Source organism: Hydra vulgaris, chromosome 02, assembly GCF_038396675.1.
Source record: "Hydra vulgaris chromosome 02, alternate assembly HydraT2T_AEP".
NCBI lineage: Eukaryota > Metazoa > Cnidaria > Hydrozoa > Anthoathecata > Hydridae > Hydra > Hydra vulgaris.
The window spans coordinates 5,490,176-5,518,142 of NC_088921.1; the positions used below are offsets into that span (position 1 = coordinate 5,490,176).

General features: G+C 27.2%; 1 protein-coding gene and 1 long non-coding RNA gene across 10 annotated transcripts; both read left to right on the forward strand.

Moving 5' to 3' along the window:
• Positions 1–1,285: 1,285 nt before the first annotated feature.
• LOC136076672 (uncharacterized) lies at positions 1,286–27,742 on the forward strand. 8 transcript variants are annotated; one of them, XR_010636469.1, is made up of 8 exons: positions 1,520–1,628; positions 9,462–9,594; positions 22,599–22,853; positions 23,005–23,113; positions 25,390–25,621; positions 26,177–26,242; positions 26,329–26,421; positions 26,688–27,340. XR_010636469.1 is itself a non-coding variant. In XM_065790007.1 (7 exons), exons 2-6 carry the CDS (start codon positions 9,536–9,538, stop codon positions 26,239–26,241), a joined length of 720 nt encoding a protein of 239 aa, XP_065646079.1. In that variant the 5' UTR covers positions 1,520–1,628; positions 9,462–9,535; the 3' UTR covers position 26,242; positions 26,329–27,349. The 8 variants fall into 8 exon arrangements, 7 of the variants coding, with proteins under 7 accessions (XP_065646076.1, XP_065646074.1, XP_065646078.1 ...); XM_065790007.1 differs by having other exon boundaries at positions 26,329–27,349; XM_065790004.1 differs by lacking the exons at positions 1,520–1,628; positions 26,177–26,242; positions 26,329–26,421; positions 26,688–27,340 and adding exons at positions 1,286–1,425; positions 27,383–27,742 and having other exon boundaries at positions 9,462–9,603.
• LOC136076673 (uncharacterized) lies at positions 3,589–5,713 on the forward strand. Of its 2 annotated transcripts, XR_010636470.1 has the most exons (4): positions 3,589–3,880; positions 3,976–4,648; positions 5,027–5,410; positions 5,564–5,713. It is a non-coding gene; the product is annotated as an uncharacterized LOC136076673 (long non-coding RNA). The 2 variants fall into 2 exon arrangements; XR_010636471.1 differs by lacking the exons at positions 5,027–5,410; positions 5,564–5,713 and adding an exon at positions 4,787–5,019 and having other exon boundaries at positions 3,592–3,880.
• Positions 27,743–27,967: the final 225 nt, after the last annotated feature.

The window sequence follows — 27,967 nt, forward strand, 5'->3', positions numbered from 1 at the left end:
TATCACTAATGTACAATAACACATTATTTTGATTTAAATACAATTATTTAACGGATACAAAATCAAAGTTTTCAAAATGATAACATCGTATAAAGATAGAGTAATTACGAAATAAAATGCTGGAGGATAGTTTTAAAAAAACTTATAAACAGCATATAAATATTAATTTAACTTTTGTCTTAACTATCAGCAATTGCAGTTAATATTACAATTTTAAAACAATGTCGCCAATTTGTTTGAACACCAAATCTCAATTAAGTTTCAGTCAAGTAAATAATAAACTGCTAAGGTTTTTAATTTTTTGGTTCATCAGTTTCTCAGCTAAGAAAATAAGCTCCATATGATGTAACTAGACAAGAATTCAGTATGATAGAAATGGTTGTATTCAACTTATGAAAATGCAAAATAAAAAAGGCTCTTGAGAAAAAAGTGAGGGCATGAGCCTTTATAAATTTTAAAAAATAAAAAATTTTAGTTTTTTAACGTGTTGTTAAAAAACTAAAATTTTTAGAAAAAAACTAAATTTTCTGAAAAAATAAATAATCAAGTCTCAGAATCTAACTTAAAAACGGAGTTCCAGACAATTAACGCCATCTGTGCGACCTCGTAATACTGTAAGCCCTGGGTTTACAGTAAAAGTTTATTTTTAAAAATGGGTATTGATCTTTCATCTACTATATTTATAAAAATACTAAGAGGTATTTTAATACCATAAAAAAAACCACATATATTGAAAATACATAATTTCAAATTTGATTAAGAGATGCCTTGCAAGAATAGCTGCCCTGTAAGAATCAAGCAGAGCTCAATAGTAACTAATTTCAGGTTTGAAAATTAGATAAAAGAAAGAAACCATTTTTGCATAGTTATTTAATTTTATAAACGAAAAAATATATATGGTGGACATAAGGCTTGTCTAAATAGCATGCTTCAAAGTACTCAAAAACTAATTTTTCTTTTCTTTTAATATTCATTTTTATCCAAAGACTTTAGTAGTCTATAATTTTTTTTAATTATAAATTTTAATTTGGTAAAATACCTCAAAATATAAAATTAATTACATTAATTACGCAAAATAGATACATCTTCAACCTCACTTCGACAACACAACCAATTTTATAAATAGCCTTTTCTTTCCAATGGATATTTTTATATTTTAAAATAGTTGAACAAATGAAGATTAATAATTAAAAAATAATAGTTAGACTAACAAAGTCTTTTTTTTGATGAAAATTAAGATTGAAAAAAATCATTTTTTTGCGTACTTTTGAATCATGATATTTAGACAAGCAATATGTCTACCATATATATTTTATCGTCTATTAAGTCTTAATTAGGTAATATAAAATAATAAAAATAAATAACTATGCAAAATTGGTTCTGCTGTTTTAATTTCAAATTTAAAAATGTGTTTAACATTACTGGGTAAGTATTCTTAAGTCACTTTAAAAACTTTTGAAGTCCAATTTTTAGAGAATGTATAAATATTTTTTGATAATTATTTCTGATTTGACTTTCTAGTATGAATAGCAAAAGCATAATAAATAAATAACAATAATATATAAATAATAATAATAAAAAAAAAACAATTGTGAAGAGTTACTATTGAGCTCTGATGCTTACAGAAGGTAAGGCTTTTTATAAAAATTAAAATTATCTATGTTAAAAATATGTTGTTGTTTTTATTATATTTAAATAGTATATAAATTTTATAATATATAAAAAAACCCATAGTTATTTTTTATAAAAATGGTAAATGAAAAGTCAATGCCAATTTTTGAAAATAAAATTTTACTGTAAATCCAGGTCTTTAGCCATATTAAAAATTAGTCATAAACAAAAAAAAAGATTAAAATGTTTCATTTCCAAAAAATTTAAATAAAGTAAAAAAACTACCTCACGGTCATGCCATGAGGAACTCCGAAAGTTTATGTTGATATAGTTATTTCTGCTGTTTGATATTATACGCACTGCTCGATAAATGATCTCTAAACTAAAGCAAGTTAATATTTTCTACTACATACAGAAGGAGTTTTCTTTCTATTATTTAAATGTACCAATTTATGATTTTAAAAGCCTTCAAAAACTAATCAAAACTCCTATTTATTAGGAGTTAATTACTATTATAAACTTATTTTCAACTATATAGTTAATTATTTTTCATTATTTAAAAGTGTTATCTAGGCAATTCATGTTATGATGTTTCTCAATATTAGGTTCAATATTAGGTTCAATATTAGGTTCAATATTAGGTTCAATATTAGGTTCAATATTAGGTTCAATATTAGGTTCAATATTAGGCTCAATATTAGGTTCAATATTAGGTTCAATATTAGGTTCAATATTAGGTTCAATATTAGGTTCAATATTAGGTTCAATATTAGGTTCAATATTAGGTTCAATATTAGGTTCAATATTAGGTTCAATATTAGGTTCAATACTAGGTTCAATATTAGGTTCAATTTTAGGATTATTGGTTCATACATTTTATGCTAACAATTCAAAGGTTTTATGGATAAAATTTTTAATAAATAAAATAAAGTTTCCAAACAAGATTTCTTTAACATTTTAGTTTCTTATATATTAAAATTGTGTCCTTATGCCCTCCACTCTAAAGATATTATTTATTTATTTTCACACTAATGTTATTCAATAAAACTAATTCTCGAATAACGGATGTGTAAAACGAGAGGATAACATTGGGTTATCTCATCCACTTTTGAAATCGCTCCGACCCCGCTGAAATATGCTATTTTCTAATTTTTCATTGTAATTCTTTTTAATTTTTGAAAACTGCTAAATACAAAAAGAGATGGTTTTTATATAAAAAAAACTTTTTGTTTTTCAAACAAAAAATCCAATTTTCGAAACAATATTTCTTAATAAAACAAAAAAAAAATTGCAATAGTGTATTTTACTCCGGGTGTGACCTATAGGATTTGCATAAATCATTTCACTCAAAGATTTTATGCAGTTTTTCCACTATCACTATTTTTTACAATAAATTTTGATATAAATTAGCACTTTAATTAGATTTCTGCAGATATTAAGTGCTTCATGTAAAATCTATCGGTCGTCCAGAGTAAGAAACACCACAAGTCAGTGACTTCAATACAATGCATGTTGTAAAGTCTATTTTTTTTTTTTTTTTTTCTGGCTGCAAGCAACCACTAATAAGTTGGGAGTTATTAGAAAAAAAAGAAAGGAGTTATAGACCAAAAAACGGTTGACAGAAAACAAAATGTTGAAGATTGTATAAGTTAGAAAAACATGAAGGTGGGAGTTAGTTCCAAAGGGTTAAAATGCGCAGAAAAAACTAGACGAATAAAAGTTTTTAGACGAGTAAAACAAGAATGAATTTTAGCTAATGGAGTTAGGGATGATAGCTCCTTTGAGCTGCAACCATGATAGTATTTGTAAAAAAGAGAAAGAGATGCAACTTTATTACGATGGGAAAGAAGCTCAAACTTAGTAGATAGAGTGGTTCCAACTACGTTTACAATGCGTTATTGGACCTTGTTTAGAAGAGAAAGAGCATCATCAGACACGGTGATTCAATACTTATAAAAGCTTGGGATTTTATTATGCGCATGCGTCTGTTACAAATACTCGGTTATCTAATTTTATATTTACGTGTTCAATTTGTATATTACCTTTCAACCTTGTTTCCTGTTTTTAAAGACAATATTTTAATGGTTGCTAATATTTTGACTCATAAAATGAAATTTTACATAAATGAGTTAGTTTAAGCATAAAATCAATGTGAAAAATATATCTAAACATCCACTTTATTTATTTAACTTTTAACTGGAATATTACCTAAACTAACACTTTACATAGATGCCAATTATGGACGAAGTAAAATTTTTATGATATTTGGGTTAGTTTTTAATAAAAATATTGTTAATCGTCTCTCAAAAAATTTTAGTTTCTATAACCGATCATTTTTTAATGAAATATATTTTCATCTTTTAGTCAAGAGGTTTTTATAAAATCTTCATTTTGATGAAGCCTGAAAAACATCAACAAAAATTATTGAGAGTATGCAAAATTTGTGGAAATTTGACTGGAAAAGACTCTATAAAAACCATCAGTAGGCGGAAAAGAATTTATAATATTTTTAAAATAAATATTGTTGAAGATTGTTTAGATGTTCATCCAGCACAAATGTGTTGGAAATGCAATACAACTATGGTGAATATAGAAAACCGAGGTAATAAAACTTTCAATGCTATACCAAAAATTTGGTTAAAATGTCAAGCAAACGAGTGTAATTGTGTATTTGGTAAAGCTGGTCGAAAACCAAAGCCAAATGTAGGAAGACCAGAAACATTTAAAAGATGGACTCAAATAAACCTTAATCTGTTTCTAAAATCCTTACCTTTACCTTTGAACCAAGATCAGTATTTTGAATTAAATCTTCATCTTAATCCTCATTTAACATTATGTATTTGTAAAGTTGGTGAAAAAGTAATGCATCAACCAGTTATGATTAAAGATTGTCAGCATTCTTTTTGTAGCCGATACAAAAAAGAATTTGCTTGTTAAAGGTAAACTAGAAAATGAAGCAAAATGTCCTATATGTTCAACCTACATCATGGTTAATAGCCTTTGCAGTTCTGTGCATATGGAGTTACAGGAGCTATTGGTAAGTTTGCTCTGCTTTTATTACACTTATACAAAAAAACGTTTCTTTTAGAAAGTAAATAAACCTTATCAAGAAAACTTAAGGACTTTAAAAACATTAAAAACTAATGAAAACTGATAGCATTTCTGTTATGCATAGGTCAGCATTGCTGTCTTTTTTGTGACCAAAAAAGATACCCAACTAGCTCCAATATGTAGAGAGCATGTTGTTTCACAAAGGTCTTTAAACTCCTTAAACAATGACTTTCATCGTTTTCAAAGTAATGGAGGAAATTTGAAAAATGCTAAATTATTCAACAATGTGATTAATGAAACTTTATTTAATATTCCTCTAGACCAGGTAATATAATTTAGCACTTCTGTTTTTTAATCTTTTTAGTACTCTTTGTTGGTTCAATTGTGAGTTTAGTATTGGTAGTTGGTATCTTTGAAATTTTGTTAGGCTGCTGTACCTGCTTTACATATATCTTTGGGTACCTATTTAAAGTTTTTCAACATGTTCAAAGATGAATGCCACCTAATAGATATAAAGCTTGCTGGAGAACTTGCTTTAAAGAATAATATAATTGGTAAAGCTGATTTTGACAAATATGTTAACATGCATCTTCAATCCAATCTTGTAAAAAGTGTTATTGAAGACTGTGACAATAAAATTGCACTTCTACAAGACACAATTTCTCACACTTTCTCTAAAGGTTAAATGTGAGCCAGATAAAACAGTAGAAATTAAAACATATATACACCAAGAATAGTTAACGACAAGGTATTTATTTTTATGAAACTATGTTTATTATATTACTATTTTTGCAAAAATGTTTAATCAAGTTTACAATGAAATTTTTGTTAAATAAAAATATTATTAAAAATCTATATATATATCCTTATATTTTAAAATTTTAAATATATATTTTTCTAGATAAAAGAATTAAGTTCATTAAATGAAGCAAACGTACTTGATAAAACTTCAGGTCCCTGCATTCAGCAACTTAATGAAGTGTTGAAGGCTAATAAAGTAGAAAGGCAGGTTTATCATAGAAAATGCTTTGTTGGAAACCATGTTCACATAATGCTTTAGGTTTTTATTTAATAGTATATATTATTTATATTTTTATGTGTTTTTTTATTAGGAACAGTTGTTCTGAAAAGCAGCAATTGAAAAACCTGAGGTCACTGGGAAAAAATCTAATGAGGCTTTCGAATTGTTCATATAAAACCTTTAATTTTTTCAATTTTTTTGTTTTGAACTACCCAATCTTTGCAAATTAGAGGGATTAAAGACCCCCTTGCTTATTACACCCACTACAATTAAGCAGAAAAGAGTAAATTGGTTGTTGCAAAAAAAAGTTAATGCTTGTTGACAAAAACAAAAGTTATATTTGAATTGATCAAAAATCCATAGAAATCAGTTTAATCTCATGCAAAAGTGTTTTTTTTTGTGTAAAATATTGAAAAATTATTTAATTTTATAAATATTTTTTTAGCCTCAGCCATTGTTAGATTTGTGCAATTCCATTCCATCTCAACTCTTGGTTTTATTGGCACCGATATTAATTTATTATCTGTTAAAGTGAGCCAGAATTTTAAGCAGTTATTTCATTATTCAAAATGTTATAAGCTCATGAACAGCTCGCAATCTTTTCAAAGGAATGATATTCCGGAATTAGGTAGGTTTTCTTTTTAAGCAGATTGGTGATTGAGTTTAACACATTTTTGAGCTAATTGAAAAGTAAATTTTGCAAACGAGCATGACTGTCTTGATTGCTTTTAGGTAGATATTTGATTAGTATATTTAAAGGAAGTTGTGTAAAAGATTTTCAATAATCAAATTATTTAATTTTATGGAGTATTATCGGTTGACTTGGCCAAGTGCATCTGTAACTCCAAAGATGCAATTGCTTTGAATCCCATGTAATTCAATTTATTCAGAAATGGGGATTAGACATTGGCGTTTATGGGGAACAAGGCGGCGAAAGTTAACATTCCGAATTTAACAACCTTAATCGTTTGTTTTGGCATATGAAAGGCTGTAGTCGTTTGAAAAGCACGTTGAAAGAACATTGTCTCATAAACCATCCGAAAGCTAAAGCTATGAAACCAGAAATAAAAAAAAGAAAAAAAAATGCTTAGATCTTAAATTTTATTGTATACAAATTTGTATTGAAAATCCAATCTTTTAATAAAAAGGATTTCTAAGGAGTATATAATTCAGAAATGTATTATTATTTAAAAATGATAGTAATGGTTCCCTATTCTGCACCATTACCGAAAACTAAAAATAAATAATTGTACTTTGAGTTTTATAGTATGGAGTATATATTGATATAATTAATACTGCTGTTGAAAATTTCTTGGATTTATAATCAAATAGTTTATAAGGTAGCATTGTGCATAAGAAATGTATCAACAATAGAAACTACCGTAGAACCCCGTAAATTCGTACCCTGGATAAGTTGAACTTTTACTAAGTCAGATATTTAACTTCCTTTGAACATTCTATAAATATCAAGAGCTTCGTTTAAGGCCATCGCTAAGTCGGACTATTATCTATTATCGAACTTCATCTACTCCCCTTGAGAGTCCGACTTAACAAGGTTTGTACTTATATTTGTGTTTAAAAGTTATCGGAGGGACATTTTTTAGTTTTTTAATGAAAAATTACAATAGAAAAGTGTTGCATGAAGTTGAAGTATTTTTAAATAAATATTTTCTATGCATTACAAGATTAAATCTTGCATATTTATAGTTTAATTAGTACGTTACACAATTAAAAGTAGATTTTCTTGTTAATATCTTGAGTATCATAAATCTTATAAGTTGTTACTCAATAAAATATGACATTATCTATGTCTGCAAGTTAAGGGCAAACATTAGAAATTCCATAACTGTGGAATCTCTTATACATTTCGAAGTAAATGATTGCAAGTGTTATCTCTTTTATAATTTATAAATCCATGTATCTTTTAACATGTTTATAATTACTTAGTTAAAATTGAATGATATAACATTAGACTTTGTGCAAATTTAGGTTTTTATAGTGGTAAGAAATTTTTTCAGAACTCACAAAAAGTATAGAATATATACATAGCTTGCCGTAAAATCATTTTATTTTAGTTAAAAAAATGATTGGTTAAAACAGAACATACAGATTTTTTATGCTTTTTTTGCAGAATTTGAATCAATTAAACTTTTTGGCCAAAAAAATTTCAAACAAAAGATATTCTATAGGTTGTATGACAGATGTTTAGTTTTTAAACTTAAAAAACCTTTAATCTTGAACTGAGATATTTTCTTTGTTTACAAACATTCTCATTTATTTTTACGATTTAGGTTAAACACTTAAGGATATAAAATTCTAAAAATGTATTGTGTTTATTTATTCAAGTGAAATTTGTACCTCATTAATAACAAATAAAAAAACAAATTTTCATTATTTGCCGAAAAATCTAATCGCCATTTTTTTTCGTAACTTTATCAAACGTAACTTATGCGCATGCTCACAATAAAATAACAGGCTTAAATCGCTGTGCAGAAGAACCTGCCCAAATATGACAATGGTGAATATGAGATTTGTAGAGATAGAGAATGGAATGAGGAGAGAGAAAATGGAATGAGGAGAGAGAAAATGTGCTAAATTAGCATCTGCTAAATTAGCCTATGCTAAGTTAGCAGATGCTAATTTAGCAATCGATTTTATGTATGGTTTTCTTTGAAAGTCAGTAGTAAACGAAAATCCAAGTAGACGTAAAGGAGAAAACTCAGTGAGAGGGTTGCCATTCATTAATATAGGAATGTCGACAGAACTGTGTTAGTTGTTTGCAGTAAATAACTTTTAAAGAGTTTTGTTGGAGTTAAAATTTACAAGCCACTGTAAGCTTAAATCTGTTACAGAAGTGAAATCAGATTTAAGACTGCCTGTTATAAGCGATCGAAAAGAAAAAACTTTTTGTCAAGACAGGAGTATAAAGTTCAGTCATCAGAAAAATTTATTAGATTTATTAAGAGAACCGCAGATGATGCAAATCGGTGGTGATGCGAAGAGAACCGCAGATGATGCAAATCGCAGATAATGCAAATCGATTTATTAAGAGAACCGCAGATGATGCAAATCGGTGCTTGACTTATTTTAGTAATAAAGTGGCCTAAGGTTTTTCTGAAATGACCCGTTCTTTTGTTTTATCTTTACACCACTTAAGCCGAGACGTGCTTTTTTTTATTGTAAAGAGTGTCTTACAAATATTAAATTATAAAAAGCCAAAATTACTGTTACATTTAAAAACTCTATTCAAGTATAGTTAAGATTAGTTGTTTTATTGTTTATAAAATAAATTATAGAAAATTTAAAATAAATTGAAACCTTAAAAAAAATTCAATTTATTTACATCAAAAGTTCTCGTTGAATTTTTTTGATAGAAAAAGGGAAGAACATTTTTAGGCGATTGTTTATTAAAGTCAGAGTAATTAGGCTTCTTCATGCCAAGCCCATCAAATTAAACGGCTCATTGCCACAATTTAGTGGGATCTTTTCGAAATTTAAAGATTTTTTTGTAAAAATAGTTAATAATAAAAGGTTTTTTGAAATTTTGGGGCCCTAATGACAGATTTTGGGGGCCAGACCAATAGCCATAGTAACAAGTATTCCATAAATTAGAACCTCTTGTAACAATATAAGTTATTTTGAAAATAAAAAACTAAATTAGCTTAATATTGTTTTAGTTTTTATTTAAATATAATGATTCTATTTAAATAATTGCCTAATGAAACAAGATAATTTTTTGTTTAGCTCTTTATTTTGAGTTATAAACTTATGTTTACAGAGAGAAAAACTTAGTTCGAAGCCACAAACTTCAAGGTGGTGGTAGTGTAATAATTTTCAAGGCAGTTGCCCCTCATGTTTAAACTGGGTGAGTCGTTCGTAAAGTTAACGAGGCATTACATAACAAGTACAGAGTAAGTCCGGTAAATTATCTTTACGGATTAAAAATTATTATTTAAAAAATAGATACTGCATAAATTATCTTAACAAAGTTTGGCACCAGACCAGTCCGGTAAATTAAAAAAAAAACACTTTTCAAGATGCTTTGTCAAATTTGTGTTTTTAATGCTTTTAAATAACTTTTTTAAAATTAAAGGCTTATTTTCAAAAATAATAATATACAAAAATAACAAAAGAAAAAAGCCAGGTTTATTTTCACAAAATAAACTTTACTTAATAGAAATATAACCAGACTAAATTATATATAATAAAATATTACGGGTTGCAATATTAAGTTGATTTTTTAGATTTGCAATAACTCATTCGAAAACTAAGAAAATTAAAAAAAAAAAGGTAAAAATAAGAGCAACAACTTGCCATTTAAAACGAAACTACTTAAGTTTAAGCATTTTAAGTGTCTGTTTCTTAAGTACCTTCAACCATAGCATGAAGATGACAAACTGATGCTGATTGCGACTGTCGAGGTGGTAGATGAACTGCAATAATTAAAAAATAAAATCACATTATTCAAAATAATTTGTAATATTTCAATATATTAGTTGAAACACTTAAAGACTTTAAATAAACATTACATACCCTCTTCAATTGATGACCCAGACCAATAAAGACTTCTCAGCAACTTTTACCGAGAAAACATTGCAACTAATATTACCTTGTATAAAATACAATGAGTACGGTTTCAAGAAATTTTCTGCAGCATCAATCAAAATTTTTTTTTTAAACTAACGTTCAGTTAGTAGCTAAATAAGAGTTATAAACGAGTCATGGCATGTAATAACATTAAAATCCATCGCATTGTTCTAAAAAATATGAACATAAAAATAACTAAATAATAATAATATAATGCAATAATAGCTAAAATAAATATAAATTAATTATACTGCAACATTTGAAACAAAAACTATTTTTTTATTTTCAAAAAAACACAAAAAAGAAAGACACTTTATGTGTTTTTTTTTTGGGCGCCCATATCAGGCCAAGGTTATCAAAACAGGTCCATGTATGTTTAAAATTTATAATCTAATTAATAATAATACAAATAAAAGTATTAGTAATACAAATAAAATTTTGTGTTGAAATAGGAATATAAAAAACACCCTAAAATCTTTATTAAATGGTCTCTAGTCATGAAAAAAACTTTGCAGTTGTTCTTTAAAACAGTGAAAAAAATTTTGCAAGCATAATATGATTGCCAAACTTTAAATTATAACAATCAGAACAGCAATATCTCTATTTTACAATCAAGTTAATTTATATACAATCACATGGCCTTGACCTTGCTATTGTTGGGCTTATTAACAACACTGGTAGAAGTTATGTTGCCTGCAAGAGACTAGAATAGCTTACAAAAAATTAACAACATAAAGTAACCCATGAATCAGGTGGATTTAAAACACAAGTGTAATATATCTTAACCAGCACAAATGAGTTATTTGCTATATAAAGTTGTTGGCCATGAAGCAGGAGATATGTGAGTAAGTAGAGAATTTAAAAATTAAAAGAAGATGAAGTGCATAAACATTTTGAAAGGAAATTTAAAGCAAAATAAAGAAATCTGAACATAAAGTCATCAACAACACAAAGAATGGTGGTAGTTCAATAAATACTTGGTTAAAATTGTAGCAAAAATCAACAAATTTTATAAAATGCTGTAAGAGTCTGTGAATGCAGAAGACAGGTTCTTGCATTGTAAGTCTGAGTGCAAGGCAAAAAAAGATGTATACAAAGTTCAATCAAACAAACAGAAGGTATGAGGTAAGATGCTAGATGAATAAAATGAACAAAGAATATAGAGTTGTGAAGCAAATAGTTACAAAAAATATAGATTTTGTTAAAGGGCTGGATAGAAAAATATTTACAAATGAAGTTTAGGTAAAAACGAGTTGGATGGCTCATTTTGAAAAATTGCTAAATGAAGAGTTTGAAATGATCAAGGAAGGTGAATAAGATTGGAGGACCAGCAGATAACAAGTAGTGAAGAAAAATGAAGGATGCTCAAAAAGCTCAGTTAGACAAGGCTGATAATCCTTCCAGTGTATTGAGGTAGGTTTTGAAAGCTTCAGGGATGCGGATGTTCATTATGTTTTAGATCTTTGCAATGAAATTGTTCAAATATAAAATTCGGAATGATTAGAAGCATAAAATCAAGCCATGGCTGTTCTAATTATTATATTTTAAAGGTTGGCAATCATACCATGCTTGCAAAACTTTTTCGCTGTTGTAAAGAACAATTGCAAAAAAGATGTTGGATGAAAAAAAAGAAAAGTTGGAGGTAAAGATTTGTTAATGTAGGGTGGTTTATATCAAGGAATAAACCTGCTTGACCAAGTGATAAAGGTTTTAGAAAGAACTATTGCAAAAACATATAACAACATAAGAAGCAGTGTATGTACAGAAGCGTGCCAAAGTTTAGAAACACTTTTTTCAGTTTTTATGGCATAATTTTTCACAAACTTTCTTAAATAAGTTGGAATTTTTAACAAATGTGCTTTTATTATTTCAATTTAAAATACAAACCACAAAAGTTGTAAATTGAAAGGTTAATTAACTTTTAATTGTTTTTTGAAAAAGCTTCCTTGCAAAAGTTAAGAAGCAGTATCATACCCTGCAAATAAATCATGTTTTTGTAAACAAAAGCAAAATTTAAGTTCAAAATATTTGTGAAATTTAATAACTTAATTACTTTAAGATATTTCAAAGGCATTGAAGTATAATTAATTGCCAAAATATTGGTAAAACTTTATAACTCAATTACTTAGCAATATTTTAAAAGCATCAGAAAAGCTAAAGAAGTTTCAAAGGAAATAAAGGAATTAATTATAAAAGCCGTAGGAAATAAAATGACTTACAGGCAGATTTCTGAACTTTACAATGTTTCTAAACCAGATATAAGTCACACTATGAAAAGATTTTGTCTGCGCAAAACTATTGAAAGCAAACCTTGCTCTGGAAGACCTTAAGTTACAACTGAAAAGTCTGATAGATTATCAGTAAGGTATTCCAAAAATAAGTCTGCTGTCTAACTTAACGCATCAGTTTCATGGCACAAACTTTGGCGTCAATACAACTAAACGCCAATTACGACAAAATAATCTCTATGACTGTTGCCCAATTAAGAATTGGCAAATACCTGCAAGAAATTTAAAAACAAGAATAAAATTTGCAAAAGATCATATTAGTTGGTCTGTTAATGACTGGTCAAAAGTCTTTTTATTTGATGAATCAAAGTTTATGCTATAAAGTAGTGACGGAATTAAGTATGTTGGGGGCCCAGTAGGAGACAGATTAATCCAAAATATTAGTTACCCACTGTTAATCATGGAGGAGGAAATGTTATGGTTTGGGTATGTTTAATCGTGACAATGTGGGTCCCATTCATTCACTTAGAAGGTTTTATGGACCAGAGAGTTTATTTAGACACCATAAAGAAAGTTATGCTGCCACATGCAAAGCATAAAATGACTTGCAAATAGATCTTACAACAAGATAATGATCCAAAGCATTTAGCCAAATCTGTTAAAGAATAATTTAAATCACAAAAAATCAAAGATCTTAAATGGCCTTTACAGAGCCCAGATCTCAATCCTATTAAGCATCTTTGGGAGTACATCAACTGGCAATAAGTTGGTAAAAAAATAACTAACAAAGACCATTTATTAGCATTTATTAAAAAATGTTGGTATAATATTCCTCAGGATGTACTCATTAAATAAGTAGATTCAATGCCTCATCACTGTGATGCTGATTTAAAGACAAATGGATATGCCACCAAATACTAAGTGTTTTATTAAAACTATTTTATTGTTAAAAAAATTGCTATTTTGTGAATTTTAGTAAAAGTTTCAGCTTTTTTGAAATAAATATTAACCAAATTCAGTTGTTTCTAAACTTTTGCACGGAAGCTTTTTTGAAAGAAAAAAAAAATAAATGTTAATTAACCGTTTAATTTTACAACTTTTGTGGCTTGTATTTTAAGTTGAAATAATATAGAGCACATTTGGTAAAAATTTCAGCTTATTTATGAAAGTTTGTGAAAAGTTATGCAGTAAAAATTGCAAAAATAATAATTTTTAATAATTTTGTTATGTCCCCATTAACTTTTTTACTTTTCATCATTTCAAAATAAACAACTTACCGACTACATTATCTTTAAAGAATTTCTTTGAAAATATGTATGGTTTATTAAACATTTACATAAGGGTATGTTTTAAGATGTTTGTTTTTAAACACTTTATTAAATCAAATAAATTATAGTATGCATTAATCTATACTTAAACGCCGTGGATAGCTGTCACGATAATTTTGGTCTGCCGATAAAAATGACCCCAGACTAAATTTCTCAGAAAATATATATCCGCTCGGATAATTTTTTTCTGAAAAAATTGGTCTGAGCTAGAAAAAATTGGTCCGTAAAACAAAATTTAGTTTGCATGTGTGTATATATTTTTAAATTATCATGGAAGGCGAGCTCGTCAAAAATGTTTTTACTTATTTAACTAATAAGAAATACCCTGATGGAAGTTTAGATGGCGAAAAAAGAATAATAAGAAAAAGGCTTTAAAGTTTATAATTTCTGAAGGAGGGGAATTACTATATAAGTATAAAAAGAAAGACAAGGTAACTAGTTACGTAACAGAGTTAACTCGGTAAAAGAAAGACAAGGTTTTTTTTTTTAAAAAATAAGTAAAAGTTTTTAAGTAAAAGAAAGACTAGGTCTTTTTTTATCGAGTTAATTCTGTAATATATAAATATTGGTAACAAGGTAATATACAAATATTGATAATTCGATGCTTGGATTATCAACATTTATTTATAACAATTATTTATTCTAAAATAAATATTATAACCTATTATTTGTACATAATTTTTTATTTTTTTTAAGATTTTAAAATATAGATTAATGATAATGTTAATGAATACTTTAATCTGCTAAAATTTAGCAGAATAAAATATTCATTATTTAGCCTAAATCATCAAATTTAGCGTAAATTTGAAATTGCTGCATGCTAAATTTTAAATAAGGAAATGAATTATAAATTAACATACATATAACATGGCAATGTAACTCAAAAAAATAGTTTGGAATTTTAGTTTTTATTTCTGCTTTACAAATTTAATTAATTTTTTTTTTTTCAGTCTTTTTGCCATAGCTTATAGATGGCATAATTTTAATAACTAAATATAATAAAATAAGTTATAAAAAGACAAGCAATTGTAAATGGTTTGACTTGTAGTTTAAAAAATGAATAATCATGAGATCATTTTATTATCATAAATTAATATATTAAAATAAATTATATAAAGATATTAAATTAATACTTGTATGTGATGTTTTTTTAAAAGGAACTACTTCTGCAATACATCATAAATCATGATGAAAGGAGAAAAATATTAGTTGCTTGCCATGTCCATCCTACTTCTGGCCATATGGGTAAAACAAGAACATTGGGCAGGACAAAAGAGCGTTTCATGTGGCACGGAATGGTATAAAATGTCCATGAGTTGGTAATATAGTTTTTGTGTTATGCATTATCAGAAAATTATGATTTTTTCTAATAATTATAATAAGGTATTGCTATACCATTTTAAATTCTGTTTAAGCTTATATCATGTGATGTATGCCAGAGGATGAATAGAAAGTTAAACTGTGGGAAACCAGAGATGCACCCAATAAAGGTGAAGGCTCCATGGTATATGGTTGGCATAGATTTTGTTGGCCCACTCAGTCCAATTAGTGAAGATGGTTGTAAATATATTTTAACTATTAGTTTTCAAAGTGGTTGAATTTTGTCTTTAGTGGGTTTTTACCCACTAAAGACAAAATGGCAGTTACAGTCGCAAGATGTCTATTTAAGGTATTGCATTTTTATTTTTGTTATTGTTTTAGCATCCTTGCTAAATGCTAACTTTCTGTGTATCAAGTTATTGGGTCTTAATTGTTTGCATTTTTTATATTCTATATTTCCAAACAACCTTAAAATTCCAGACATGCATACTTTTCTTCCCCGATTTTAGCCACTTCATTTCACCACCACTTTCTTTCATAATTTCTGATCATATCTTAAACATCAACAAAAAAGAAAAACTTAAATAAAGATAAAATAATATTGTAATCTTATATCTTTCTAAAGAGATCAAAAGTGATGATCTTGAAAAGAGATTAGAAATACTTGGTTTATCTGATAAGGGGCCGTTGTTATTATTCTTGGATATAGTTAATTGATTTTAGAATCTTGATTTTACCTTATTAAATAAATCATATTTTTTTATGATTTATATATCTCTAATGTTTATTAGCATCTATGTAACATCATGGTGTGCATATATATAGTACTTTTATAATAAGTCTATCATTCAGGTTTTCATGAGGTTGAGAGTGCCAAGAGTTTTGCTGTCAGATAATGGTACTGAATTTTGTAATGAACTTAATAATACACTTAATGTGTTGCTTGGTATAAAGAAAAGGCTCACAACACCATATCACCCACAAGTAAGTTAAATTTAAAAAAGTTCTTAAATAGGTTAATAAAGAAATATGATATTAATATCTCAAGTTATTTAGTCAATTAGGTCAATTAGTTTAAATTATTTAAATTATAAAACAAATTTTTTTTGATTTAAGGCTAATGGACTCAATGAACGATTTAATCAAACTTTGCAGAATATGCTTGTCAAATATGTATCCTCTAAAAAAGAACAATGGAGTATTTTTCTAGATATCTGTGCATTTGCGTACAATACATCTTGTCATGACTCTACAAAGTTCACACCATTTCAACTGATGTATGGTCGACAAGCATATCTTCCAATTGATGTAGATTTCCAGACAGAATCTTTGGAAGAATTAAGTTCAAATTATTTTAAATTAAAGGAGCCTGACATGGCACAAAGTGAATATAAGTTAGTGTTGGAAGAAGCTGAACAAAATATTTTAAAAGCTCAAGTAAGGGAAAAAAAAAATTATGACAAAAAGCACTCGAAACCTGGAGTCTTTATAATCAATTCATTAGTACTAAAATTAAATCATAGACGTAAAAAAACTAAAGGAGGCAAATTAAATGATAGATTTGTAGGCCCATATAAAATACTTAGTTGCCTTCCTCATGGAGTATACAAACTTCAAGATAATAAAGGTGTTATAATTCGTGCTACTGGCAGTCATCTCAAAATTTATAAACCTTCAGACCCTACTTCACAAAATTGCAAAACATATTTGGTTGATTATAGCTCTTCTGATAAAGAAAGTTTTGATCAATGTTTTAATAATGAAGTGATTTCTCCGGATTCCTCAGTCTTTATTGAATCATCAGACTCAATATCAGAAAATGAACCAAATAATGATAATTATGAGGATTTAAATGAAACTCCTCAAAAATCAAGTATCTCTGGTAATGGCTCACCTTCAGTAGATGCATTAAACTATGCTCATGAGTGCTCCAAAGAAAATATAAATTGTTCCAATGTTGATGATACATATTCAGAAGTAAAAATAGAAGATGAAATCTATCAAATTAATTTGGTTTGTTCATGGAAAAATAGGTGTGCTACAAAACGATGCCCTTGCAAACAGTTCGGTGTGGTATGCAAAAGTCATTGCCACCCAAGTAGAATATGTGTAAACAGGCAAAAAGCAGAACTTATTTGTCTTGAAGAAGAAGCAAATACAGAAGAAGAGACAGTTTCTATTGGTCTTTTTCAAACTAGAAAAATAATACTTTCAGTAGATGATAAAAATATTTTGATTAATGGTGGATGGCTAAATGACACAATCATTTATGCTGGAATGCAAATGTTTAAAGATGCTTTTCCTCATTTATCAGGGTTTCAAGATCCCATTTTACAGGTCACAAATAGTTAAGAAGTTCAAAAAGATAAAGAGTTTATTCAGTGTCTGAATTACAACGGAATGCATTGGATCACTATAGCAACACTAGGCTGTACACAGGGGACTGTCAGGGTTTATGACAGTTTGCATAATAAGTTAACATTGTTGCTGAAGAACACAGTTGCTGATCTTTTGTGCTCTACCACTAACAAAATTAAAATTGAATATGTAAATGTTCAGTATCAGTTAGGTTCAGATGACTGTGGACTTTTTGCACTTGCAAATGCTTGTGAACTTTGCTTTGGCAGAGATCAATCCATTGTAAAGTACACACAGGAAGATATGAGAAAACATTTGTTAAAGTCATTTGAAAAATTAGAATTGACACAGTTTCCATCTAAGCTGCGGAGAGTTTCACAACAAATTTCAAAGGTTGAGTTTTTAGATATATATTGCAATTGCAGAATGCCAAGCAATGAAAAACCAATGATACAATGTGGGTTATACAAGGAATGGTCTCATATAGAATGTGTTGAAGCGCCAAAAACAGTGATATGCAATAATCTTTTATGGTGTTGCGGTTGTAAATAACTTTATTTTGGTCTAATATTACCATATATTGTTATATAACAACAATATATATGTGTATATATATATATATATATATATATATATATATATATATATATATATATATATATATATATATATATATATATATTGTTATATAAGTTGCTGTTCTTTGCTATTTATGTATTTTATGTTATATAGTCAGTCAGATAGTGCACAGCAGCCTTGATCAATTATCAGTTTATACCTTGGTTTGGCAACCTATTTTAAGTAGAGACCCATTTTTTCTAAAATAATTTAAAAAATCTTATAAAGAACGGTAAGTATACTTATGGCTCTATAACTATACTTACATATAAACTATCATATATAATAGTTTTATTATGGTTTGACTAAAATATAGAAAGGTTTGGATTAATGTACCAGATAGATTGAGATAAAATAATTCTTATAAAAAAAAGTTCTTACTAAAATATTCCAATAGATCCAAAGTGATTTGTCCAAATAATTTTGAATAAATCATATGAAAAACTTATGGCACGAAAACTCGTATTAGTATAACTGGTTTATTTTTTTCAAATAGTCATGTAAAGCCAAGTCCAATAAGAAGATTTATGGTGATTACTAAACAAAAGAATGAGCTCAAGATAGAAACAATGAGTTTTTCAAAAGTTTTTTAGTGAGAGTGCCATCAAGTTAGAGTTAAAAGTTTTGCTTTATAGTGAGAGTGCCATCAAGTTAGAGTTAAAAGTTTTGCTTTTTAATGAGAGTGCTAACAAGTTAAAGTTAAAAGTTTTGCTTTTTAGTGAGAGTGCCAATAAGTTAATGTTAAAAGTTTTGCTATTTAGTGAGAGTGCCAATAAGTTAATGTTAAAAGTTTTGCTATTTAGTGAGAGTGCCAACAAGTTAGAGTTAAAAGTTTTAGTTTTTTAGTGAGAGTGCTAACAAGTTAGAGTTAAAAGTTTTAGTTTTTTAGTGAGAGTCAACAGAAAGAAGAGCGGGTAGTTAGTACATTTATTTATTATATCACTTTATTTAAACTTATTAAAATTGAAATATTTTTATATTTCTAATAAGTTATAAATAAGTATAGTACATATAAAATATATTAAATATATAAAGTATATATAAATAAATAAAGTAAAATTTTATATCTTAGTTTGTTTAATTCATTCTCTTCAATTAGTAATTTTTTTTTAATTTGTCGATTGTTAGGATTATATTTTTTGATTGTAAGGATTATATACTTAGTATTAATTTTTATTTTATTTTGTTTACAAATATAAAAACCTATTTTTTAAGCTTCTTTTTTCATTTCCTTAGTTTGATGATGGAAAATTTGCTGGGAAATATCAAAGTTTATCTAAGTGATGATCAAGTTAACACTGGCAACTATAATAAAAAATAATAACTTTCTTGTTCATTTTTTGAACAGTTCAACTCCTTCAGGTATATCTAATTATTTAAAATTTAAAATTGGTTGTGTAGTTTTTGTATGTTACTTAGAAATTGAGATAAAAGTTTGCACTTTTCAAATAGTAACAATCATACATAGCTTCTTCTGGTGGTAAATGTGTATTTGTTTTTGGATTTAGTTGCAGCTATCAGATTTTTATTTACAATTGGTACTAAAATGTAATCTGTTTTCTGATTGGCATATTTAATGACAATCAATAAATTTTACGTTTAAATGTTTCTTGATTTGGTAGGTGTCTAAAAGAAACCTGCTACTCTCATGGACAAATATGTGTTGTATGTTAAAGAACAAAGCAATATAAGTTGCACGATATGAGCATATTTATAATATATGTATATATATATATATATATATATATATATATATATATATATATATATATATATATATATATATATATATATATATAAATTTTTCATAGTTCTGGTTACCAACCCATGGTAATCTTTTATTTTAACAGGGCTGCGGTCTTAGGCCTACGTCACTACTTGTCACTACGTCATTTACGACTACTTCTTTTATTGACAACTATTTGTTTCACGTTTTGCTAGAACAAGAGATGTTAATTTTTAATCAGAATTAAATAAAACAAAGTTTCCAAATCTACTTTCAAAGTATTCATTATGGCAGTCTTTTAAGACTGCCATTATATAATTTTTTATACACTATGATTTTTTATTTGTTTAGGTTTAAAATATGTTTAAAATATGATTATGTTATTTACTTTTAATTAAATTTCTTTTTTTCTTTAGTTCTACCTTTTGTTTAAATTTCATTGAACTACCTGTTGAAATATGGTTTCAATTTTGTAAATTTTAATGATTTGAAATTTACTATATTGATCATTAGCCAATAGTTAAAGAAAAGAAATTTAACATAAGTAAGGTAAAAATACTTTGTTAACTGGTAACATTGCAGATCAGTTAAACGCTTTTTTGTTTCAATATATTGTACTTGTGATGTTAATAATGAGATTTTTTTAACTTATGATGATATTATTTTAATTATTTGCCTAATATATTTTTAGATTTAAAATGTTTTCAAAATGATTCGAATGTAGTACATACAGGTACATCTTGGGGTTACCATTAGTAGATCCCCTTTGTTTTTTTAAAGTGTTTTTTTGAGTACATTTATTAGATAGTCAGGGAATTTTGATAGAGAAAGTGACTTATTTTATAATTATGGTGCTTTTTTCTCTAACTGATACCATACAGTTAAGATAAGGCTTTTATTGTTATTATTTGTTTTGACAATCCTAAAATGTCATTTATAACATCCAATATAGCCGATGGCTTATTTAAATGTTATTCCGTGTTAAAAATAGTCAGGAAAATTGACTGATTTTTAAAAATCAGGGAAATTTATATGAAAAATTGTCTTCGAACCCTATCATACGTTTAAAAGGTACGTATTTAAAACATCAGCCGCTAAAAGTACCCTAAATTATACAAAACACGCGCAAGTACGAATTAAATATTTACAATTTTGTTTGGGCTGTTACATTTAAACAAGTAGAAAACACTTATATAACTTTGTAGAATACACTAACAATTTACATTAGGCATCGACCTACGGACTAACTGATTTTTTCAATATGTAAAATAATCTATTATCAGGCCCGTACCATGAAAATTTTTATAGTACCATTTAGGGAGTTGATGACCCCTCTTCCCCCACAATTTTGGCATTATTTTTGCAGAGGTCTGTAATAAGACTTTGTAATATGCACTTCTTAGCCTCTCCTTATAAAATAGCCATTGAAAAAAGGTTCTGTCAGTCCTCTCAAGTTTGCACTAACCTAAACTACATTAAATTTTAATGAGCCCACTTGTCACTATACACTAAAATAGTTTTTTAAAGCTAAGTACAAATTTTCAGACATGTCTGAAGCATATGCTGGGCATACAGCATATGCTTTAACTTTCAAAGAAAAGTGCACCAAAAAATACTCTAAACTTTCTCAATAGTGGCAACCCAAATCATTTTAGGTACACCTAGAGCAGGATTTCCCAACCGTCTCTAAACCGTCCCCCAAAGTATATATATAATAAAATTTTCATTGACCCATTAGTTAAAATTATTACTCGGTGTAATATTTTGTGTACGTACTTTTTATTAAAAATAAAACTTTGTATAATGCATTTCTGAAAAGATATATATATTTTTTTAAACAGAAAAAATAAAAATATTAAAACTAAAATTCATTCTCTGAAATAATATTCAGAGTTTCCTTTTACCTTTTACAAAGTTCTGGAAAGCTATGTAATCAATAAGGAGCTTTGATTCCGGAAAGCCAAGGAATGAATGAGGATGCTTTGTGCATGGATCAAAGTATAGTTTTCCATGGTTACTATCGATGTACCCTAAGGTTTGGTTTTAAGTCTATTATAGATTGTTCTGAATATTGACGGTTTTCCAGACAAATTTAAAAATCAGATCAAGCTCTGCTATACTAGTGATGATAGTGTAGTCTAAATTTAGTCCAAGACGCAAATTTTATGCAACTAGGCAAAGCTATCAAAATCAAGGAGCACAAAGATATGCAAATATCATTAAGTGCTGGGAGAGTGAAAAAGCATAAATCAATGTCCGTAAATTTTAGTTATGAAAAGTTATAAATAGGTCAACCGATGTTTTTTTGAATAATTGATTTCAAAAACCTGTAAAAAAAAATTTATATCAAATTTAAAATTATACACTTTTTCACACGGATCAAAAATTTTAAGTAATATTTTGGTCCGATATCAAAACTGCAAAATTTGTGCGCCATTTGTAAAATATTATCACGTTTTTTTCAAAGCGGACCAAAATTATCAAAAAAATTGATCCGGCCGGACCATAAATTTCAACGAAAATTTTGGTCCAGGATAAAAATTTTCGCGGACCAAAATTCCAGCGACATAGCCTACGGAAAGTCGGTAGCCAAAAAAATAAAAATTTGCCTACCGAAAGTCCGTTTTATTGGCTAAGAATGTCACGTGTTAAAAATTTAATCTTGTTTATATTTTTTATCTTTTTTTACAACATTTTTAAAAGTATTTTTCATATAGCTGTTTTCATAACTTACTTTATTGAGTTTCTAGCGAAAGTATGGCTTTTTCATGCTCTGATTCTTTTGCATCATTTGCAGTTTTAAAAGAAGCTATTAGGAAGTACGAAGATACTTCTTTTATAAAGTTGTGGGTAAGAGATGCTAGAACTATTGAGGCTGCTAGGAAATCCATTCCTAAAAAAGCTGCTTTAATGGCAGCTGATATTAAATATTATTTTATAAAGTATTGTTGCATTCATGGTGGTCAAAAACTTAAATATTGTGGCAAAGGAAAGCGTAAAACTTCGTAAGTTATTGTGTTTATTGTTTTAGCAAAGTATAGAAATTTACTTTGATTTATATTATATTATAATTGTTATTGGATTATAACTTATAATCCAATAACTAACCGAATAAAAAAGTCTTATGTTGAATTTTGATTGTGCTAATGATTATAGAACTTTTAAAAAAGACTGTCCGTTCTACCTGAATTTTAAAGCTTCTGAAGATGGTCAATTTTTAGTGTTACATACAATGAATAATACACATAATCATGAAGTATCTGAAGTAAAAAATTTTTGTTTTGTATTTAAATAATTTCTTATTAGTTTTTAATATAAGTTACACACAAACACACACACATACATATACATACATACATATACAAATGCACATATATGTATATATATGTATATAAATATATATATATATATATATATATATATATATATATATATATATATATATATATATATATATATATATATATATATATATATATATATATATATATATATATATATATATATAAAGTTAGTAAAAGATTGAAGATATTATAGGGAGGTTTAATTACTTTTTTGATTCAAGATCACACATTTTGAGTATTTTTTTTTTTTTAAGAAAGTAATTGATGTCAGAATTAAAATTGTATTGTTGAAAGTATATTATTTTTAAAGCTTTGTTTTGTAGGTTAAATAATCTATAAAATGCACGAGACTTGGTTTGTCCCTAAACCTGACAAGCATATCTGAGATGTGATCCAAAAATTGAATGGTTTATATTGAGTAAAGTTTCATAATTGACATAGTGACACATTTTGGCTAGCATTCCATTTCACCGCTACACAATTTCACCGTTAAGTTTTTAAGACTAGAGGAGTAGGATAGATTTGAGTCAGTTTTGATTCTAAGATATTTTAATGAAACTAGGTTTTTATATATTTTAGTTTTAAGTTTAGGTTTTTATATTTTTTAGATTGATGTGATTTGTAAATGATGAGTTCAGTTTTGTTGGTATTAAAACTTAGTTTGTTAAAGTGCTGCACTTTAACAAACTAAGTTTGTAACTAGATTGGATAAATGACTAATATATTTGCTAATTTTTTTTAATGGTTGGTTTGTTATGAGTAATTTTATGTTGTCAGCAAAATAATAAGCCTTTAAAATTTTAGATATTAAGATCATTTATAAAAATGAGGAATAGCAATGGTCCTAATTCAGAACTTTAGGGTATACCTATGGAGCATTTTATTGGCAAAGATTTGGCATTATTAATGAAGACAAATTGTAAAATTTTAAGAAAGTATGATGAAAACAATTGGAAAGCAATACCTCGAACACCATTGTGTTCTAATTTACTTAGGAGATTAGAGTGATCAACAGAATCAAAGGCTCTCTCCAAGTCAAGTAACAATCCACATGTAAAAAGTTTATTGTCATAAGCTTGTTTAATAGTTTCAGTTATTTTAACAAGTACATGAGTTGTTAAGTGTCTGCTATAAAATCCATACTTATATTTGTGGAGACTTTGATTTTTTTCAAAAAAAGCTATAGAATAATGTTAGATAGAAGAGAAATTGATTGATAATTTGTGTGGTCCATTATAGAACCTTTTTTATGTATAGGAATGACTTTGAATATCTTAAAGATATCTAGAAATAAGCCTTTATTAGTAGAACTATTATATGGTACAAAGAGGTTTAGAAGTAACATGATAATTAAGTTTAAGAAGGTGTGTGGGATCTAAACTTTTATTGTTTTCTATAATTTTTTTTATTAAATTAGACACCATATTCAGTCACTAGATTAAGAAAAAAGAATTAGAATTTTTTAAATAGCCAGACAAGATACTATAAGAAGAAATTATTTTACTTTTAGATAGGCATTGTATTGTTTTATAAAAATTGTTGAAAGTGTTTGCAACAGCCATACTGTATGATATGCTGTTACCATTAGATTCTGTTACCATTAGATTTGAGATAGTAAGATTTAATTGGTGTGGAGGATCTGTGTTGTAGAAGTTAATCTACTACATTAAACTTTGCCATGGCTACAAAAAAAAACAGAAAACTTCAAGATGAAAATCGCAATTTTAAATCCAAATAAACAGGAATGTATACGCTTATACCAAGTACCACTGGTTTACCATCATGTTTAATCAGTATTAAAATGTTGTTGAATAATATATATATATATATATATATATATATATATACATGGCTTTCTGATGAGCCTGCTGATGATGAAACAAGTTGTTGAAGACCAGTAAAAATTAGATAAGTGTTTTTACTAATTTATTATTGCTCTGTTCTTTAAGGACATTAAGCACTCTATTTGTAAAATACACTAACATAGTTTATATATATATATATATATATATATACATACATACATACATACATACATACATACATACATACATACATACATACATACATACATACATACATACATACATACATACATACATACATACATACATACATTATAAACCAATTAATTTTGTACAGATTGTTTTGAAGTGGACTGAATTTTCTTCTTTATTAATCTTTGTTTTAAATTCAGATTCTCTATAAGCACTTGCCAAATCAAAGAAAACTTCCAGATTATGCTATCGAGAAAGCTAAAGAGTTAATGCATTTAAAACCGAACAAAAAACTGCTACAAAAAGAGTTGATTAAATCCACAGGTAAAATTATCACTCTAAGAGATCTTTTAAACATTGCTGCTTCATCTAACAAAGTTGAAAACAGGAATGATATCACAACCTTTGTTACAACTTTAAAAGACAAATATAGTAAGTAGTCTTATGAACTGATAATGCTTCTTGTTTTTTATATTATTTTTTTCTCTTAAATTTGGCATGTTTTTAAATAATGTTTCTCCATTTGTTTCTGTTTTTATTGCTCAATAATTTGTAATTTATTGATTTTATATTGTTTTATTAGGTCAAATTTAAACTATATTTTCTGAATCTTTCTGGTTTTGTTTAGAAAGCTAATAAATTGACTTATTAAATTGAAAATAGGGATTGTTGTTGCCATATCAGTCTCAGCTTTAAGGTGAAAAGTTTCAGCTTCAACTTGATGCTGAACTTGAAGTTGATAAGGATTATTATAATCAGCTTGAGAGAGAGTGAGTTTAGGAGTTACTCCTAATCTGCCCCTCATATGATTTTATGCAAGTGAGACTAAATGAATAACTTCAAATTTTAGATGATTAAATTTTAAAAATTTATTTTTAGATCTAAAATTAATTAATCTAGATAAATTGTTTACAGTGATGCAAATAAAATTATATAATAACTATAAATATATGTATTATATTTAGTATATGTAAATATATATTCTAGGAGTGCACCGATCAAGTCTTACCCGAAAGCGTGTACGGTCGCACGCCTTGTTTGTCCACATTTAAAGTAATTTTTTTGGACAAAATTTTTTTTAACTAAATTTTTTGGAGCTATTCAAAACTTTTTTTTAAGTTTTTACATTTTTCAAACAGAGCAATTGTTATGTTCATTATCTCCAGTATTTCGTATTAACGCTGGAAATCGGGCAATATAAAGGAAGTAATTTCAGACTGGGATCAAATGTGGTAAATACATTTATAAAAAAATCATGAATTTTTTTAGTTAATTTTAGTTAAAATATACTGCCTTTTTCCTCAAATTGTATGAAATTCGGTAGCTAAAATTACCTACCTAAAAAAAAGAATACAAAGTTTTAAAAAAGTTTTACAAAATGAATATTTTTTTGGAATTTACTATTTTTAAGTTATTAATGAATAAATTATAAATGAATAAATAAATGAATAAAATATAATATTTTATTTCGTTACAACTTTGTTTCTTTTTTTTTTAGAATTGGTTTTTTTCTAAGTAGATAAGTTTACCTTTTTACCACAAATTATTGAAACGCTTTAAAAGTTAAAAGATGCGAACTGCCATGGTCAGTGTGTCTAAAAAAATTGCTTTAAATGTGGACAAACTTTGTGTGCGACCGCCAATCTTTTAGTCTTGTCCACGCAAAATAATTTAATTTGAATAGGATGCCAGGTAAAAAAATTTTCATTTTGAATGTCTTGGGATGCCAGCTAAAAAAGCCTGCTTGATTTTTTATTTTCTATGATAAAATTTAACAGATGTTTAGATTTTACTGTACAGTATCTACATAGGTATCTATTGTTTTAGCTTTTATTACCAATTAAAGGGCAACAAATATTCATATATTTTTTGACTTTGTTTGAATTAATTAATATAGATAGAGATGTTAGAATCAGAAAATAATTTAGGCTGATTAAGCTTCAACTTCAACCTGACACTTCAAATCAGCTTTACCCTGAAGCTGATTGCCAGAAATCAAATAAAACTTTCGTAATGAAAAGTTAAATTAAAAAATGGTATGTAATAGCAAAATTTGATAACACAACTTTGTTATAGTAATAGCTGCTTCTAATGTTTTTATTCAGCCATTCAGAAAATGTTTCTAAACTTTATTTATTTACATAAATTATTATTTTTAATTATTATTAAAACAATCACTTTTTTTATTTTCAGATGCTAATGTTGAAGTTTTATTAGATTCTGACAACAATTTGAAAGGGATTTTTTTCAAGACGATATTATGCACAGTGCGTACAATTCATATCCAGAGTTCCTTTGTTTTGATGCAACATATAAACTGTTACAAATTCGTCTGCCTGTTTATATTGTACTTTGTGAAGATAGTTGTGGTTAGTGTGTTTCTTTATACATTAATGATATGGTTGACACATCCCTAGATCAACTGTTGTAAATAATATTGATAACAGTCAATTTAGGAATGTATCAACCAATCACAAAATGTATAAAGGAAATGAACAAGTTTATATATTCATATACAAATATTTATTTTTTATGAATGAAGACTTTAAAGGTTGTAGGTTCTAAGTCTTTAAGAGTTAAGGTTAAGAGTCAGAAAAACATAAAAATGGGAGAGCGTTCCAAAAAATTGAATTGTAGGGGGAAAAAACTAGACAAATAAAAGACCATGCAGTGACAAATACCGTAAAAACTTATGACTTTACTTAATGACGAGTCAGATGAGAATGAGTTTTGGTTGCTGGAGCTAGAGCTAATAGCTTCTTTGAGCAGGAACCATGA

Excerpts from the sequence above, each read along its gene's own strand:
- LOC136076672 (XM_065790002.1), top strand. The coding sequence starts at position 9,536 with ATGTTTAAACTGGGTGAGTCGTTCGTAAAGTTAACGAGGCATTACATA. Across the intron at positions 9,595-22,598 it reads CATTACATAACAAGTACAGA|CGAAAGTATGGCTTTTTCAT; the intron begins GTAAGTCCGGTA and ends TTGAGTTTCTAG. Across the intron at positions 22,854-23,004 it reads AAAGGAAAGCGTAAAACTTC|AACTTTTAAAAAAGACTGTC; the intron begins GTAAGTTATTGT and ends TAATGATTATAG.